This window comes from Microtus pennsylvanicus, chromosome 8, assembly GCF_037038515.1.
Source record: "Microtus pennsylvanicus isolate mMicPen1 chromosome 8, mMicPen1.hap1, whole genome shotgun sequence".
In the NCBI taxonomy this organism is placed as follows: Eukaryota; Metazoa; Chordata; class Mammalia; order Rodentia; family Cricetidae; genus Microtus; species Microtus pennsylvanicus.
Window position 1 is genome coordinate 24,424,943 of NC_134586.1, and position 17,334 is coordinate 24,442,276.

A 17,334-nucleotide genomic window follows, 5' to 3' on the forward strand; every position below is an offset into this window, starting at 1 on the left:
AATCCAACTGCGGTAAGTTCATATCACATTTTGGCCAGAAATATATTGTTAAAGTAATCAGAAGTTCTGACGCATACAGAGTTTTATCAGGGTGTGGGAAAACTGTACACCATGTTGTTTGTAAGTGTTATGGAAATTTCTTACACGTTTGACATCTTTTGCTCAGAAAAGAATGAAACACATGCATACACACAAACCTAGTAGACAAGATGAAAAATAAATTGTGAAGTAGCCTATTGCTCTCAGTGAATGTTCTGAAACTGGCATTTTCACAACAATTGATAACCTTGTATGAATCTCCTCTGTGTGTAAAGAGTAACAAAGACAATTGTATCCAAAAGCCTAGAATGTGCTCAAGAATTCACAACTATTTCTTATTGGTTTTAGTGCTTTGGTAGCCAAATTTTCGGTGCATGCATTTATTCTGAAACAATTATAATAAGCAAAATCACTTACAAAGATGGGCCCATCAGAATAACAAATGACTGATTATTGAATAGAAACATGTAAAGTAGAAGAGTTTGGAAAAAATGCATTCCAAGTTCTGAAAGACCACAACTGCCAACCCTTAACATGTGCATAGTGAAACTATGCCCTACAATTGGAGAAATAAAAAATTTCTATGATAAAAATAGGTAAGAATTTATGATCCCTAAGCATCTCTATAGAGGATTCTAGATCTAATTCTTCAAACTGAAGAGAATGACAAACACACACAACTGGCCACCAGGAATAAATAAACAATATTAGGAAAGTTAATAAAAAGAAGTCTAAAAAATACAAAATCAACAAATGACAAGAATTTATACACATCCTTCATGAATATCTCTGAATCTTAATGGTCTTAATTGCCCTTGAAAAAGACACAGCCTAACAGATTGGATTAGAAAACAGTATTCATCTCTTTCATTCCCAAAACATGTCTTGCTACCAAAGATAGACACTACCTTAGAGTAAAATGGTGGAAAATTATTTTATAAGAAAATGGAACTAAGAATCAAGCAGACATGATTAATCTAATAACTGACAAAACAGACTTTAAACATCTTTACTCAGAAGAGATAAAGAGGGACTCCTTATACTTGTTAAAGAAACAATCCATGAAGAAACCATTAGAATTTTAAAATCATCTCCACCCAACATAAGTGCACCCAATTTGCTAATTGATACATAGCCACAGATTAATCCCAACACAATGATAGTGATGACTTCAATACCCTACTGTGGTGGTTTGAAAAATAAAGCCCCCCAAAGGGAGTGGCACTATTAGGAGGTGTTGCCTAGTTGAAGTGGGTGTGGCCTTGTTGAAGGAAGTGTGTCATTGTGGGTGTGGGCTTTACGGTCTCTTTTGCTCAAGCTTCATTCAGTGTGATACTCAGTCTACCTCCTGTTGCCTTCTGATCAAGATGTAGCCAGCACCAGGTCTGCCTGCATGCTACTGTACTCCCAGCCACCATCCTCCCCGACATAACGATAATGAACTGAACCTTCGAACTGTAAATAAGCCACCCCAATTAAGTGTTTTTCTTTATAAGAGCTGTGGTCATGTTGTCTCTTCACAGCAATAGGAACCCTAACTAAGATACCTACTCTCAATAATAGATAAGCCAACTAGACAAAACTAAACAAGGAATCACAGAAATTAAATTATATCATAAACCTAGCAGATATCTACAGAAGATCCCACCCAATGCCAGAAAATTTCTCAACAGCCCACTGAACATTCTCCAAAAGTGATCACATGCTAGAAAATAAAGCAAGCCTCAATAAATGTAGGAAAATTAAAAGTGCACCCTGTCATGTATTTGACCACAATGTAATAAAGTTAGGTGACAACTGCAATAATATCTGAAGATAATATACAAACTCAAGTGTAGTAAATGACATACTTTTGAATAATGGATGGGTCACTGAATAAATCAGGAGGGAATTAAAAAATTCCTGAAATTGGGATTGGAGAGATGACTCAGCAGTTAAGAGCACTTGCTGTTCTTGCAGAGGACCTGGGTTTGGTTCCTGGCACCCACATGGTGACTAAGAATTATCTAGTTTCATTGGCTTTGACACACTTTTTGACTTCTGTGGACATTGAACACACAGACAGTACAGAGATAAGCATGCAGTCAAAATGTCCATATACATAAAATAAAATAAATAAATATTCTTAAATTCCTTGGCTTGAATAAAAATGAAAATATGTCAAAACTCTTTGAGACACAATGAAGACATAATTATGAAAGTTTATAGTACTAAATGTCTACATAAAAATAATTGCGGGAAGTCAATGAATAAATTAAAGATAATCATTAAGTCCTTAAAAAAACAAGGACACAAGATAATAGATTGGGAAAAATAATCAAAATTAATGAAAAATAAGAAACAATAAAAACAACACAAAGAACTAATAAAAGAAAAATGGCTCATTGGAAAGAAAAATAAGATTACAAATTCTTAGCCAAATTAACCAAAAGAAGGAGAAAGGAAACTCAAATGAAGAAATTTAGGGATAAAAAGGTGAACATTATGACAAACACCAGAGAAATTCAGAAAACCTTGAGGACACACTTCCAAACCTGTACTCCACTAAATTGAAAACATAAAATAAAATGATGAATTTCTAGATGTATATGACATATTAAATTTAAACCAATAAGGCATAAATAAGTAAATCTATAATCAGCAACAAAATTGAAACAATAGTAATAATAATAACAAACCCCCTGAAAGTAAAAGAAAGTCCAGGACAAGATTTATTCACTGCAGGATTCTACCAGAACTTCAAGGAATGGCTTACACCAACTAATACTCAAATTATTTCATAAAATGAGAAAAAGAAAGGAATCCTTCTAAATCCTTCTTTTATAAAGACCACTTTACCCTGATAACAATAACAGATAAAGACATCACAGAAATTAAAATTAGAGTCTGATCTTCCTGGAAAATATAGACACAAAAAGCCAATAGAATACTTGCAAGCAAAATTTAAGATCATATTAGAAGGATCATGCCCAGTAATCAAGTTGGCCTCATTCAAGCAATACTGGGATGATTTGACATACAAAAATCAATAAGTGTAGTTCATCAACTAAATGGATTCAAAGATAGAAACACAATCATTTCAATAGATTCCTATTCTGAAAAAAATCCAACGTGTCTTCATGACAAAAGCCTGAAAGAGCATAAGAATGGAAAGAGCATGCCTCAACATTATGAAGACATAAGACAAATTCATAATCCATATCCTGGAGAAAAAGAGTTCCCACTGAGATCAGAAGCAATGTAAGAATGTTTACTCTCTCCACTCCTATTCAGTAGAGTGTGTTATCTAGAGTAATAATAAAAGAATACACACTCACACATATGGGAAAATAAGTGAAATTATCTTTAACTGTAGGTGATACAACGTTACACATAACAAACCCTAAAGACGCCACCAAAAACCTCATAGAGATGATAAACACGTTCATCAAATGGTAGGCACACAAGAATTGGGAGTCTTCCTATTTAGCAAGGACAAATACTGAAAATGAAATCATGGAAATAATCACTTTCCAATAAACACACAAAGAGAGTAAGAGACAGAGATAGAGAGAGAGAAAACAACTCCACAAAACCTGGGAATAAACCTAAGGAAACATGAAAAAAAAACCTTAATAGTGCAAACTTTTAGACTCTGAAGACAAAAATTGAGAAAAAAAAACATCAGAGAATAGGAAAATATGTCAAGCTTATAGATTGCAAAGATTAATCTAGTTGAAGTAGTCATGCTACTAAAAGCAAGCTGGTGGCACAAAAGACCAGTGATAGCGGAAGCAACCATACAGGAAGTACTTGGTATCATCATAACTGAATCTAAATGATACTACATCCCCTAGTAATGAAACAACATAGTGCTGACACAAAGACACGCAGACCAGGCGAAGAGAATAAATGACCCAGACACAAGTCCACACAACTACAACTGTTTTTCACAACGATGCCAAAGCTATGCATCGGAGAAAAGGTAGCCTCTTCAGCAAATGGTGCTGGGAAATTTGAATATGCATGTGTAGAAGAATGAAGCTAGATCGCTACCTCTCACCTTGCACAAAGCCCAACTTCAAATGGACCAAAAATCTCCACCTAAAGCCCTGATGCTTTAAAACTATTGGGAGGAAAAAGGAAGGAGGATGCGTCAGTATCTAGGCACTGGTGAAGACTTACTGCAAAGGACTCCGGCAGCACAGCAGACAATCAGCTGCAGACTCCACTGCATAGCAAAGGATATACCAGGTGAGTGAAGAGGCGATCCACAAAATGGGGACAAACTTTTACTACCCATGCTTTTGACAAAGGACTGGTGTCTAGACTAATCAAAGAATCAAAAATATAAACATCAAGAAAACAAAGAACTCAATTTTTAAATGGCCTAGATAATGGAACAGAGTGTTCTCAACTGATAACTATACCCATAGATCAGAGATTCTCCTGTTTACAGTGGGCAGTGGTAACTGCAGAAACTCACTGCTGGTCAAAGCAATGAGAAAAAGAGACTGCTGAATACTCAGCCACAGTAGGGCATAGCACACACACACATATGCACACACACACTCACACACATACACATGCACACACACTCACACACACACTGACACAGACACACTCACACTCAAAAACTCACACACACACACACACACACACACACACACACACACACACACACTCCAGAAGGCTCAGGGAGCAATGTAGAAGAGGGGAGAAAAAACGCGTAAGAACATGGAAGGAGTGGAATTAAGTGGTCACTGACTTCAGAGCAGGGCATCACCTTCGCTTTCTTGATCTCACAGCGGTTATGTTTGCCAGTACAAAACTATACAATTTCAGGCCTGTCAATATCAAGCCGGTGGGAGGGTCCTGTTAAGCCCCACCTCTTCCTGAGGACTTAAAGACAGATAAAATCATGAGGTTCCACCCCTCTCTGTATCTAGGAGTGGTTTATGGGGGAGGGAGAGCCTTTTCTTAGGAGGAGTTCACATCTGTAAATAATCTCTCACCCAGCACCCTGCAAGAAAGCCTAGTAAAATGCAATGGGTTACAGGAAAAAAAATCATAAATGTAGGAAGACCAGCTCATAAGAGGGACCAGCATCAGTGAGAATGAGAAAACGAGGGAGGGTAGCGGGTAGACTATGACAAAAATGCATTATATAATGCATGAAAGTCATGCATGAAAATGTCATAATGAAGTCCATTATAGTGCATAACCAATTGTGTGAAAGAAAAAATGTAGTGATATAAATATATTTGGCTAGTAAAATACTAATATCTAGTCAGTTGCATATTTATAGTCAATAATATAACCATTAACATAACTCTTTATCAATATGGGTTATTACTGATGCATCAAGATTAATAAAAACTTACCATGATAATTTCAATTCTTAATTTAATAACTTTTACTAACAATATGTATATTGATCGTATGTATGGTGTATACTGTGTGTGTACGCTATGTGCCTTTTCATCACTATAATGAAATGCCTAACATGGGTCATTCATGAGGGAAACAGAGTTTTCTTTCACCATGCTTGTTTGTAGCATCCGGTCAAAGAGTGGGCAGCCCATGATTTGGGTCTTCATAAAGTTGGTACACCACAACGGAAGTCAAGAAACCATAGAAGGCAGAAATACGTCACATTCCATCAGAAGTGCAGAAGCTAAGGCCCTTTCACAAGGGCTCAGCTCTTAAAGCCCATAAAACTTTCTCCCTTGGAACAATAATTTTACAGATGGAATTTTAGTGACAAACGCAGCCAAACCATACCAATTAAAAATATGATTTAAAATACTTGAAAAAATCTGGGTGTCTGAAAATGAAAAGTACTGAGGGAAATTTCCAATCTATTGAAATAATAGAAAGTTTCCATGAGACCAAAAATAGTGTGCAGCACATAGGAAGCCCGGCTCATCAAGCACCGGGATTACTAAGTCATGTGTTTAGCAATTCTGCCTCCCGACACCCACAACCTTAGACGACGGATACTGTGTGACTCGTGGTGTCTTTCAGAAAGATTCCAGAGAAGCATTGCATTCTACCATCTAGCCGAAATTGCTACTTCTGACATTCAAATCTGTTCCTCCTCTAAAATTTCCAAGTAATTAAACACAGAATTAAAGCATCCAGTGAGTCTGCAGAGGTTGTGTGTCTGTGAAAGAAACTGAACTGGCTGGCAAAATGGCATGCGGTTCGTCTAGGAAACAATCCAGCGGTTAACATCATGATAAAGGGGATCAGAGTCCCCACAGTGAGTGTTCGAACGCTGGTCAGGAAAGAGGAACAAAACCGATGAGAAGAGACTCTCGCTGCTAACCTGTGAAGGTGCACACCGTGTGCCCAGCTGTGTGCTATGTGCGGGGAGAACTCAGGGTCTCGGCCTCCTGTGAACAAATGTGCCCTTGGTACAGGCAAATAAATAAATAAATAAAACAAAACCAAACAGCAGGATTTAGAATGTACGGCTGGGTCCCACAGTGCCAGAGTTAGACTCTGAAGAAAGTCAAGCATTTACCCACCAAAACAAAACAAGGTCTTTTTTCAGGCCCCTCAGCCATTTCCCTTGGTGTTTGCCACCTACCCATCGTTTCCTCTTCTGTGGTCTGGAGTGAGGAGTGGCATGTTGTCCAGTGAACTCCCTGTCCTTGTGCAAGAAGGGAAACTCTGAGTTCATATACAGAGCACATGAACACACTGTTATATCGGATCTGTTAGGGTTGTACTGTTAATAACGGGAAGAATTCACCTGTCAAGACTCACTTTCCACGGGCTCTTATTAAACTGAGAAGAGGAAGGAAGGGAAGAGAGCGAAGAAAGAGAAATGTATTCACCGAAATCGTCTGCCTCCCACCACACAGGTACTGTCTGCCAGTCTTCCTTGGCTTGCACAGCTCCCTTCTTAGAACGGGCAAGGAGTTTGCTAAGGGCTAGGGCAATGGAAAAGTGCAGAGTAAGGTGGAAAGAAAAAGGAAGAGAAGAAAGATCAGGATTAGCAGAAAGCTGGCTGAGGAGTCCAGGAAAGGCTGCCAGTTCGCTGTTCCTACCTTCTGCGATACTCTGAATATCTTTGAGCAAGTCCTTTGCTTCTGTGGAATTCACTCTATCTGTCCGTAAAGTGCATATTGGGGGAAAGGAAGTACCCACTGCAGGACTGTTATGGTTTATTTAATTTACAATGAGCTTGAATATGAGATGCTGAGGAGATGGCACTAAGAGAAAGACTAGAAAAGCTAAGGGGAAATGAAGTAAAAGGAGAAGAAGAAGGCTCTAGAATGTAGAAGCATTTTAAATGGGGTATTTAGAAATAAAAACTCATACATATAAGTATGAGCCTTAAAATCAGCAATGGATTACAGCAGGGGTTCTTAAGGTGTGGTTTCCAGGCTAGCAGCCCCTGGAAGCAGATTGCTGCCACACAACTCTCCTGAGTTAACGCAGGGTGGGGTGGACAAGGCTCAGCAATCTCCATACAACACAGATACATGGGCAAGCCATCTCCATACAACACAATGCATGGACGAGCCTGGGCATCACTAGGTACAGGCAATTGTGAATAGGACATAGTAAGGATAGAATTGACTCAATTCTCCTTTGAGTATTGCTTTGGGAAGATTTATAGAGTGTTATGTCTTTCTTCCTATAGAGAGAGGATGCTTCAGAAATTCCCAAGTGCTCCCATGGACCGTGGCTGGGGTCTCCATCCTGTTTCTCAGTGTCTGTTTCATTACCAGATGTGCTGGTGGGTTCTCAAAGTCAAATGCACTCTATTTCCCCATGGCTAAGACAGCAGTAGATTCTTGTTTGGTGCACCACTTGTCCTACAAAGAGTCTTTTTTTTTACACAGTTTTATATATGCTATATTTTATTATTCTTGGCTGGTTTTGATTTTTAACAGTTTTTTGCATGTGTATAATGTATTCTGATTGCTCCTTCTCGCACAGCCTCTCATGTCCCCCTCCTCACTGTCGGTCCCCACGTAGTCCCTTTTCCAGCTTCATGACTTTTGGGTTGGTTTGGTGACCCATTTGGTTTAACACGCGCCATCTATGTGATCAGATGGGGTCACATTGGGGGATGTTGGGGTCATCGATGGGTACACAGTTGAAGAGAACAATCTCCCTCACTCTCTGAATCTAACAATAGGAAAGAGCCCAACAGAGAACAGGGTTTCCTGAGGTCCCCCTCTAACAAATGCCTGGGAACGCCGTCACCTGCAGCCGCTGCTGGCTATGACTGTCGTAGCTGTGTCGGGGTGCCGTATCTTCTGGCTCTTCCATCCTTTCCCTCTTCTGCAATGTTCCCTGGACCATCAAGTGGGCGACACTTGTCTCATTTAGAGCTGAGCACTCATCATTCACTCACTGTTAGCACCGTGAGTGGCCGTGCGTTTCTGCATTCTCTGCCGTTCACCAGAAGGAGAGGCTGCTCTGACCAAGACCTAAACACAGATGCATAGATGGCAACTTGATGCTGGCTTAATTTAGCCGAACAGCAGTATTCATAGGCGCAGTTAGGCCTATGATGTCCCCTGCAACGGGTTTCTGACCGGACTGATAGGGCCAATTTCTTTCTCTTTCCTTCCTATTCCCCCTCAAGCTCCAGGCTATTTCCTAAGCCAGAAACTCAACTAGCCTAAAACCACGGCTGAATCTCAGTCAGTTGTGAGATATATATCTCACGTTTTTGTGAGATATAGTTTCCACCCCCTCCGTGCTCTTGGCATTTTCCTCTCAGACCCTATCATTCGGCCAGTCTTCTCTATGAAATGCTAACCTGCAGCGCAGGGGACTGGTCAAGGTCAAAGGCACAGAAATTTGCTTTGTGGATGGAACATCTAAATGGTTGCACTCGGCACAGGAGGGACTGCAAACATATTTTTGATCTGAAGTAGTTTATTCTTTTTTAAGTCAGGAAAGCCATGAACTGTGGGTTACTCTTTATTTGAGGAAGTGGACCCTGGCGTGGAGGGGGAAATAGGTGGTGAGGAAACTTCCCGATCACTCTTGCCCGTTTTGTGACGAGCAGAGAACTGGGGGAAAGGGGTTCATTACTGAAAAGAATACAGTGTGTTGACTGGGGCCCTTTCCTCTTGCAGTAACGTATCGCAGCAGTCAAATTGACGAGCAGAAAAAGCTGCTGGCCCATGAAACTGTCAAGGAGCTCTCCTGCTACGGGGTCACGTCAGGTACAAGCATCTGCAAAGCTGAACACTAAAGCATTTATGACGACTCGTTTTTAGGTTCTAGACTGTCTTTAGAATGAGGAAGCTCTACTGGGATTATTTTCTGTTTTTCCAAACGAGATGCTAAAATCTGCCCGTGCAGAAGTGGGGCATGGTTGCTGATAACAGAGAGGCAAAGCACTGGAAACGCAGGTGTCCCTGGGTCAGGGATCTCAGGGACGTTACAGTAAACCCTGAGGATAAATTTCAAGTACACCTCTAAATGCCAACTCAGAAAAGATTTATTGCCAGGAATGGAAGTTTTTCTTTACTAACCTGCTTCCAAAATGAAGTGGAGGAGAAAAACATGTACAGCAAATTTTAAAATACCTAAGGAAAAAATACTCAAATATTCTCATGTATCAGGGTAGTCCAAGACATAACAAAATGCCCCTAGACTCTGGCAAAGGAAGTTACTTCCTTGAGCGACAGTTTTCTTATCATTAAATTAAGAGAGATTTAGTTTAATAAAATTCAATGAATGAAATTCTGTAGTTCTAAAACATTTTCCGGATTTAACTGTCAAGGGGGTTTATTTAAGAGTCACCCACAGAAAATTCAAGAGTGACCTTGCTAGCCCAAGTACAGACACTGGAGTTCTGTGGCAACTGCGACCCAGGGAAACTGCACATATCGCTGTCCTTACTGGTCCTGACAGCTAGAAAATAAAGATTATTGCTGCTTGGTTTATTGACACTGGAGTTACCTAACAGCCCTAAAGAGTAAGGTGCAGAGTACAAGGGAGATTCTAAGCTCAGGGATCCGGGTGTTGGACTCCACCAGATCCCAAGCAAAATTCCCAGGCACTCCCTGAAACTTCTCTCTTTCTAGGTTCTGTCAGGAGCTGCTGTCCTTTGAACTGGAAACGTTTTCAGTCCAGTTGTTACTTTTTCTCTACGACCACCCTGACCTGGCCGTCAAGTTTAAAGAATTGCTCGGAAATGGGCGCTCACCTGGTGGTTATCAACACTCCGGAAGAGCAGGTAATTGGCGAACAGGCTCCTCTGTGTCGATGGGATGTCTTGCCGATCTTCCCACACCTGTGCATAAGGTTTGGCAGACAGCCACAGGTGTCTGCCAAAGGAGCAGGCTGAGATGGGTGCCGCTACCACTGTTTCGCCGCGTGGCATACTTTGGGCACGGCATTATGAGAACCTTTAATAGGCTGATTTACAAGAAGAGATTTGATATTAACCAGAATGGGAAGGGGGAGAAGGAGCTGACTTTTAAATAATATTTTGTTGATTTATTTAATGCTTTGTGTGAATGAGGGCAAACAACTACTACCCATTGTCTCCCGGCTCTGATTAATTTCTCATGATAAATAGATACCTCAGGTGGGCTGCCGTTAGCTATAGGCCAACTTTGAACGAATTCCATGGTGGCGCACACCTTTCATCCCAGCACTCGGGAGGCAGAGGCAGGTGGATCTTTGTGAGTTTGAGGCCAGCCTGGTCTACAGAGCTAGTTCCAGGATAGGCACCAAAGCTAGAGAGAAACCCTGCATCAAACAACAACAACAAAACAAAAAAGAAACTCCGTTTAGAGGTTAGAGGGGTTTTATCTATTTAATTATGTTTTTGCAATTTCTCACAATAAAAAAAATTAGCAGATGGCCTCCAGTAAGCTTACAGTGTTAAGAATGCTTATTGAGTGTGTAGTCTCAAGTCTGCTTCCCCTCTTCTGGAAACGCATCACTTTCAGTATCTCTTCAGAACCAAGCTAACTGATCGTGTCTTTTAGTATTATCGCTGTTATTGCCATTATTCTGTTTCTTCCTTAGGAATTCCTTTTTAAGACAAAACCCAAGAGGAAAGAGTTTTACATTGGACTGACAGACCAAGTGGTTGAGGGTCAGTGGCAGTGGGTGGACGACACGCCTTTCACAGAGTCCCTGAGGCAAGTATGTCTTGTGGGAAAACTGTCCCAGGTAACTGTAGTGAGACCACGCTGAGGGAACTCTCAGACTGGCGTTTGTTATGACGACACAAGTTCAGGTCCATCCCTGGTGATGCTGGCTGCAGGGAGAGGGAAATTGGAGGTACAGGCTTCTAAACCTTCCATTCCCTAGGAATGTCAAAAGGATGGAAGAGAAATAATAGATGAAAATGATAAGGAAATTAGAACTGAAGATCATTGATTGCAGTGTAGATTTTAAAAAGAATAAGGTGTTAATCTTATGCCCTAAAATAGAAATAAGTGAAATATAGTAATTTAGAAAGGACAGATTATGGCCAGGTGATGGTGGTGCATGCCTTTAATCCCAGCACTCGGGAGGCAGAGGCAGGTGGATCTCTGTGAGTTCGAGGCCAGCCTGGTCTACAAGAGCTAGTTCCAGGACAGGAACCAAAAGCTATGGAGAAACCCTATCTTGAAAATTCAAAAAAAAAAAAAAAAAAAGAAAGAAAGAAAGAAAGAAAGGGCAGAATATTCTTATGATCTTATTGCCTTTCCCCTTAATAATGACTTTATGTCATTATTACATTGCATTTTAGAGTTTGCAGTTTGTTTTATATTATTTCTCTTTATTGAAATTATACATTTCCGAGACATGTCAACATCATTAATCTTTATCGAGCATTTGAGGAAACTAAGCATCAAAGGGACTAAGTGACTGACTCAGCTAACAAGCAGCAGTTATGAATCCAGGGCTTGGCTGCCCTGAATCCAGAGAAGACATACTTCACTGCACAGTGAAGGATGCCCTGGGAGAACAAAGAGCAAGAGTAGCACGAGGTAGGAGCGCAGAGGCGGTGCAGTTGCCGGTCCAGGTCACCAGTCCATATCACGACATCTCTTTCTGGGTCCAAATCTACGGTACTGCCTGACAGTATAGAAATCCAGGAAGATCCCACCAGCTGATGACATAGGCAAGTGGGTTCTTCTTCATTGATAAAATGGAGATTATAATTTTACCTCACAGAATGATAGTTAAATAACAAATACATAAGTTGTTTAATGTGTTGTCTTGCTGTGAAACAATGATTTTACCCTGTAAAGGTTTGTTACTTGTACTTGATTAATAAAATGCTGATTGGCCAGTAGCCAGGCAGCAAGTATAGGTGGGGTGACCAGGCAGGAAGTAGAGGCGGGACAATGAGGACAGGAGAATTTGGGGAAGAGGAAAGATCCAGTCTGCAGTCATCACCAAGATGCAGAGGAAGTGAGATAAGAATGCCTCACTGAAAAAGGTACCAAGCCACGTGGCTAACACAGACAAAATTATGGGCTAATATAGGTTATAAGAGTTAATAAGAAGCCTGAGCTAATAAGTCAATCAGTTTATGATTAATGTAGACCTCTGTGTGTTTGTGACTAAACAGCTATGGGATCTGGTGGGACAGAAACATCTGCCAATATTGTCTCCTTTTCCTGAGATTTAAAATCTCCTATGTTTCCCCTTCACAGCTTCTGGGATGCTGGGGAGCCTAACAATATAGTTTATGTGGAGGACTGTGTCACCATAAGGGACTCTGGAAATCCCAGGAAGAATTGGAATGATATACCGTGTTTTTACAATATGCCTTGGATTTGTGAAATGCCAGAAATAAATCCTTTGGACTAAATGCAAATGAACACAGAAGACATGATTTGAATGCATAAGGAGGAACAAGAGTGTAGCAACACCCGAAATCCAAAATCCAGCATGAGAAAACATCTATTATAGATTATAAGAACCACATATGTATGTGTTACTCTAATATAAGTAAAAGTGAGGTTTTTTTTTTTTTGTAAAATCCGTGGTACGGACTTATGTTTTCAACATAACCTGCAAGTACCGTTTTCAGAACATGCGGAGTACTCCACTCATAAATGCAGTGAGAGGAAATGGACTTTCCTGTTGACATATGGTTTACTTATGAGAATTGAAATGAAATACAGGCACAGAGAGAGCACACAGTCCAGTGAAGAAGAGGTTTATAGAATGAGACTTTGGATGACCACCAGATCGTCCTCTTGTTCCTACTCCCTAGGATCTGGCTTATCTTCTCATGCTGTTAATGCACAGATCGCATCCATGTTCTCCAACAACAAGGAAGACACATCTTTAAGTATTGAAACTTAAAATGTGCTGCTGCTCAGGAGAATACCATGGCTGTCAGCACATCTCTAGAGGGAGAGGCCCAACCAGCTCCAAACAGACTGTGGTCTAGTCTACTCTTCCCTGGACCCCCATTTTCTCTGTGTTCTCTTCTATCAACTGGATCTCTCCTGTATTTGTGTCTACTGCCCAAGTAGAACCAGAGTTTAAAGTGAAACTGTCCTTCAAAAATTTACTTTCACACTTTCATGTCTCCAGTCTTTTATTTATTGCATAATATTCTGTCAATACAGACCGTGTTTCTTCCAGTCAGAGTCACAAAGGGACCTTCAGCAGCATTCCCACATTAGGATAGTGTACCCTTGAGTAGAGAAATTAGACTAAACAAATCAATTTGATATACTAGCATTCTTTTAAATTAAAATTAAAATTCTTTACCAGCGTTTCTATTAGGCATTTTAACAATCTGATTTTGAAATTGATACCCTTCATATTTAAAAATTAAGTCATGTAAATGTGGTGAGGGAAGTCCTTCTGTATATGTGTTGCTTTTGTTGATTAATAAAGAAGCTTCTTTGGCCTGCGGAAGGGCAGAATAGAGCTAGGTAGAGAAACTAAACTGAATGCTGGGAGAAAGTAGATGAAGATGAAGTCAGTTAGATGCCACATAGCCACCGCCAAAGGAGACAGATGCCCGAGAACCTTACTAGTAAATCATGAGCCTCGGGGTAAAATATAAAATAATAGAAATGGGTTAATTTAAGATATAAGAACTAGCTAGAAATACACTTAAGCTATTGGCCAAAGAGTATTGCAAATAATATAGTTTTTGAGTGATTAATTTGGGTCTGAGTGGCTGGGAAACAAACAAGCAACCTCTGACTACATAAATGGAAAGAAATCTTACAACTATACATTTGATTTTCCAATTCATTTTTTGAAATGAATTTATTTTTGTTTTAAGATTTGATTCATGTATAGAATTCACATTTAACAAACCTACCCTTATTCGTTCCACTACAACCTGCCCTTTATCCACCTCACTTCTTTTCCCTCCAAGTTTTATGTGCTCTTTTTTGTTTTAAGCCTACTGTGTCTGCTCAGTATGTACTTGGGTGTAAGACCTATGGAGCATGGGTAGCCTCACAAGAACCACACTCCACCTCCTCCAGCAGCCACCCTGCCAATAGCTCCTGCTCTGGGGATGGAACTTCATGAGCTCCATGCCATTCATGCTGGGATTTGGGATGCTTTATATTGTCTTTATTGTGTTGAGTTATGTCCCCTGTGTCCTTAAAATCTCCAGGAGCTTTATCATGAAGAGATTCTGGATCTTGTCAAAAGGATGATGTTATGGGATATTTGGATTGTGTTTGGACACTCCCAAGACTGAAAATAAATAAAGCTTACCTTGAGTCAGCCTGAACTAGGTATTAGCTGACCAAATTAGCCATAGAGCTTTTGGAGGGCCCAGGACATGTAGAGAGACACAGGAAGTAGTAGGGAGAGGCTTAGAGAGATGCTTGGCCCTTTAGAATCGAGGAAGGAGAAGGGAAGGAGGTCACTCTTTGCTTCTCCACTGCTTCCTTCATTTTCTGATCAATCAGGTTTTTACTCTGCTATCTGACTTACGAGTTTTTATTGATAAAGGAATAATTAGGTAGATGCTTCATCTGATGTCCAAATTAGGACATGAGATCATGAGGTAGCCACTTGCCCCCAGCTTTGCAGCTCTGGAATCACTGCCATGGCTGGTTTTACTTCCCTTCCCTCTGGCCCTCTGTGTGAGTCTGGGGTTCCTTTCTACACCAGCCTCCAGTTGCTGCCCTTCCCCTGCCCCAAATGCTACAGGTAGTTGGGTCCCAAAAGCCAACAACAGTAGCTGCTCGCTGTTGGCCAGTGCCGTCATTCAGGCACCCCAATGCTGTGACTATGGTCCCCTGTGCCCACTTTTCAAGCGGCTCACGTCCTCTCCCTGTGGGTTGAAGACTTTCCCTGGACCCCTGCTCTGGCTCCTGCCATGCCGGGTTGGCCATCTCAACTCCAGATCAGGCTTTTACCACTACTGCCACCACCATACCCTCTCAGGCCCTAGCTACATGTGAGTAGCTGCAGCTGCCCTCAGCCAGTCTGTGAACTTCCCACATTCTCTGCCCAGCCATGCAGTGCAGCAACATCCAGCCTCGCACTTCACTGCCTTTGTTATCAGATCTGGTAAGATACCTGGGAATTCTTAAGGGAGTAATTAGTTTTAAACAAAGAATTTTCCTTCACATTAGGAGGCAGAGGCAGGCGGATCTCTGTGAGTTCGAGACCAGCCTGGTCTACAGAGCTAGTTCCAGGACAGGCTCCAAAGCCACAGAGAAACCCTGTCTCGAAAAACCAAAAACAATAAAAAAAAATAAAAGTGGGAACCAATATTATAATGCAGGGAGTTAGGTCCCTTTATAGTTCCACAATGGATGGTTTGAAAATTGAAAATATAAGTTAAGGGATAATCAAACGGAAGCGGACCAGCCAAAGGTTATTAGAAAATCAACCTTAATATATCCAATTACCATTCAAGAACAACTGCCAGATGATAGGCATCCCCAAGGCTATGCAGTTAACTGAGATCCTGTAGAATTGTTATATTTGAAGAGATTTAGGAAGCAGTAGTTTCATGTGGCATGCACTCACCATTTGTGAAACAAATGTTAAATTTATGGGCAACTCGGAACAGGATTATTCAACAAGACTGGAAATATTTAATTACAACAATATTGAAAGCTGACCCTCAGTTACAATGGAAAACTTGGTGACAAAAGGAAGCTAGGGTCATAAAACAATAAGGTAGGGCTAGAGGTATGGAAATTTCCCAAGACCAGTTCCTCAGAGAGGGCCAGCATACCGCTTTGCAAAGACAGTTTAGATTTGATGATCACACATTGGTTCTGTACCATATAGCAGCCTTGAATGCTTTGGACAGGGTTGAAGAATCAGAAAGGAGGACTGAGTCATTTACTAAAATTATACACGGCCCCAAAGAAGTCTTCATTGATTTTTTTTACAAAGATTGACTTCAGTTGTAAGTAGAATGATATCAGATTCAGACGTTAGACAAATATCATTTGAATTTTTTTGCTTTAAAAAGTGCTAATTCAGAATGCAAAAGGGTTATTGGGCTTTAAAAGGCAAAATCAACACCCTTAGATGAATGTATTAAAAAAAACAGCAGATATTGGATCTCACACTCAGATTGATACTCAGATAGGAGAAGTCGTTTCTAAAATTTTTAAGAAAAACCAAAAGGTTAGATGTTTTAATTGTGGTAAACCAGGTCTTCTTAAAAGGGATTATAGGTAAGACATTCTTAGAGACTTTTTTTTTTAAAAGAAATAATCCAAGCAGAAGGTTCTAGACTTCTGTAGTATGCAGAAGATGTGTCAAAGGCCAGCATTGACTAATGAATGCAGGTCAGCAAAGGACATACAAGATAACCCTTTGCCATTGGAAAATGCCTTAGGAGGGTTTTTTCAGGTGCCAATGTCAAATTTGATTCAATCATCCCCTGTTATCATTAGGGAAACCCCTCCACAGAGAAATTAAGAGATTTAATGCCTATTGTTACAAACAACACTGCCCTCGATGACAGAACAGCTTCAGTAGATAAAACATGATTTTCAGAAGAGAACATAAAACAAGTATTTTGGCAAACTGCTATGAATGATCAGAGACCAAAGCTAAAAATACAAATAAATGGCATTGAAATTGAAGATCTGGTAGACACTGTATCTTTACAAGACTGCAATAAAGAAAAATTTGTCTTCACAGTATCTACTTACGATAACTCTCAGCATGTTGAAAAATATCAGTGGAAAATTCTTCCACAAGGGCTTTTAAACAGCCTCAATTTGTATCAATATATTGTATAACAGCCATTTAAAATAATTAATAAACTGTTTCCTTAATCTATAATTTACCATTATATGGATGATATCTTACTAGCTGATTCAGATGCAGATGCCCTAGAAAAATATTTAAAGAGGTAAAGAAGAT

General features: G+C 40.2%; 1 protein-coding gene across 1 annotated transcript; it reads left to right on the forward strand.

Annotated features, from left to right (window-relative positions):
* The first annotated feature begins 6,711 nt into the window (after positions 1-6,711).
* On the forward strand, positions 6,712-14,599 carry Clec4e (C-type lectin domain family 4 member E). The gene is made up of 6 exons (XM_075981966.1): positions 6,712-6,890; positions 7,676-7,771; positions 9,129-9,218; positions 10,086-10,237; positions 11,038-11,153; positions 12,663-14,599. The coding sequence occupies exons 1-6, from the start codon at positions 6,854-6,856 to the stop codon at positions 12,817-12,819; spliced, it is 648 nt and encodes a 215-aa protein (XP_075838081.1). The 5' UTR covers positions 6,712-6,853; the 3' UTR covers positions 12,820-14,599.
* The last annotated feature ends 2,735 nt before the right edge of the window (positions 14,600-17,334 follow it).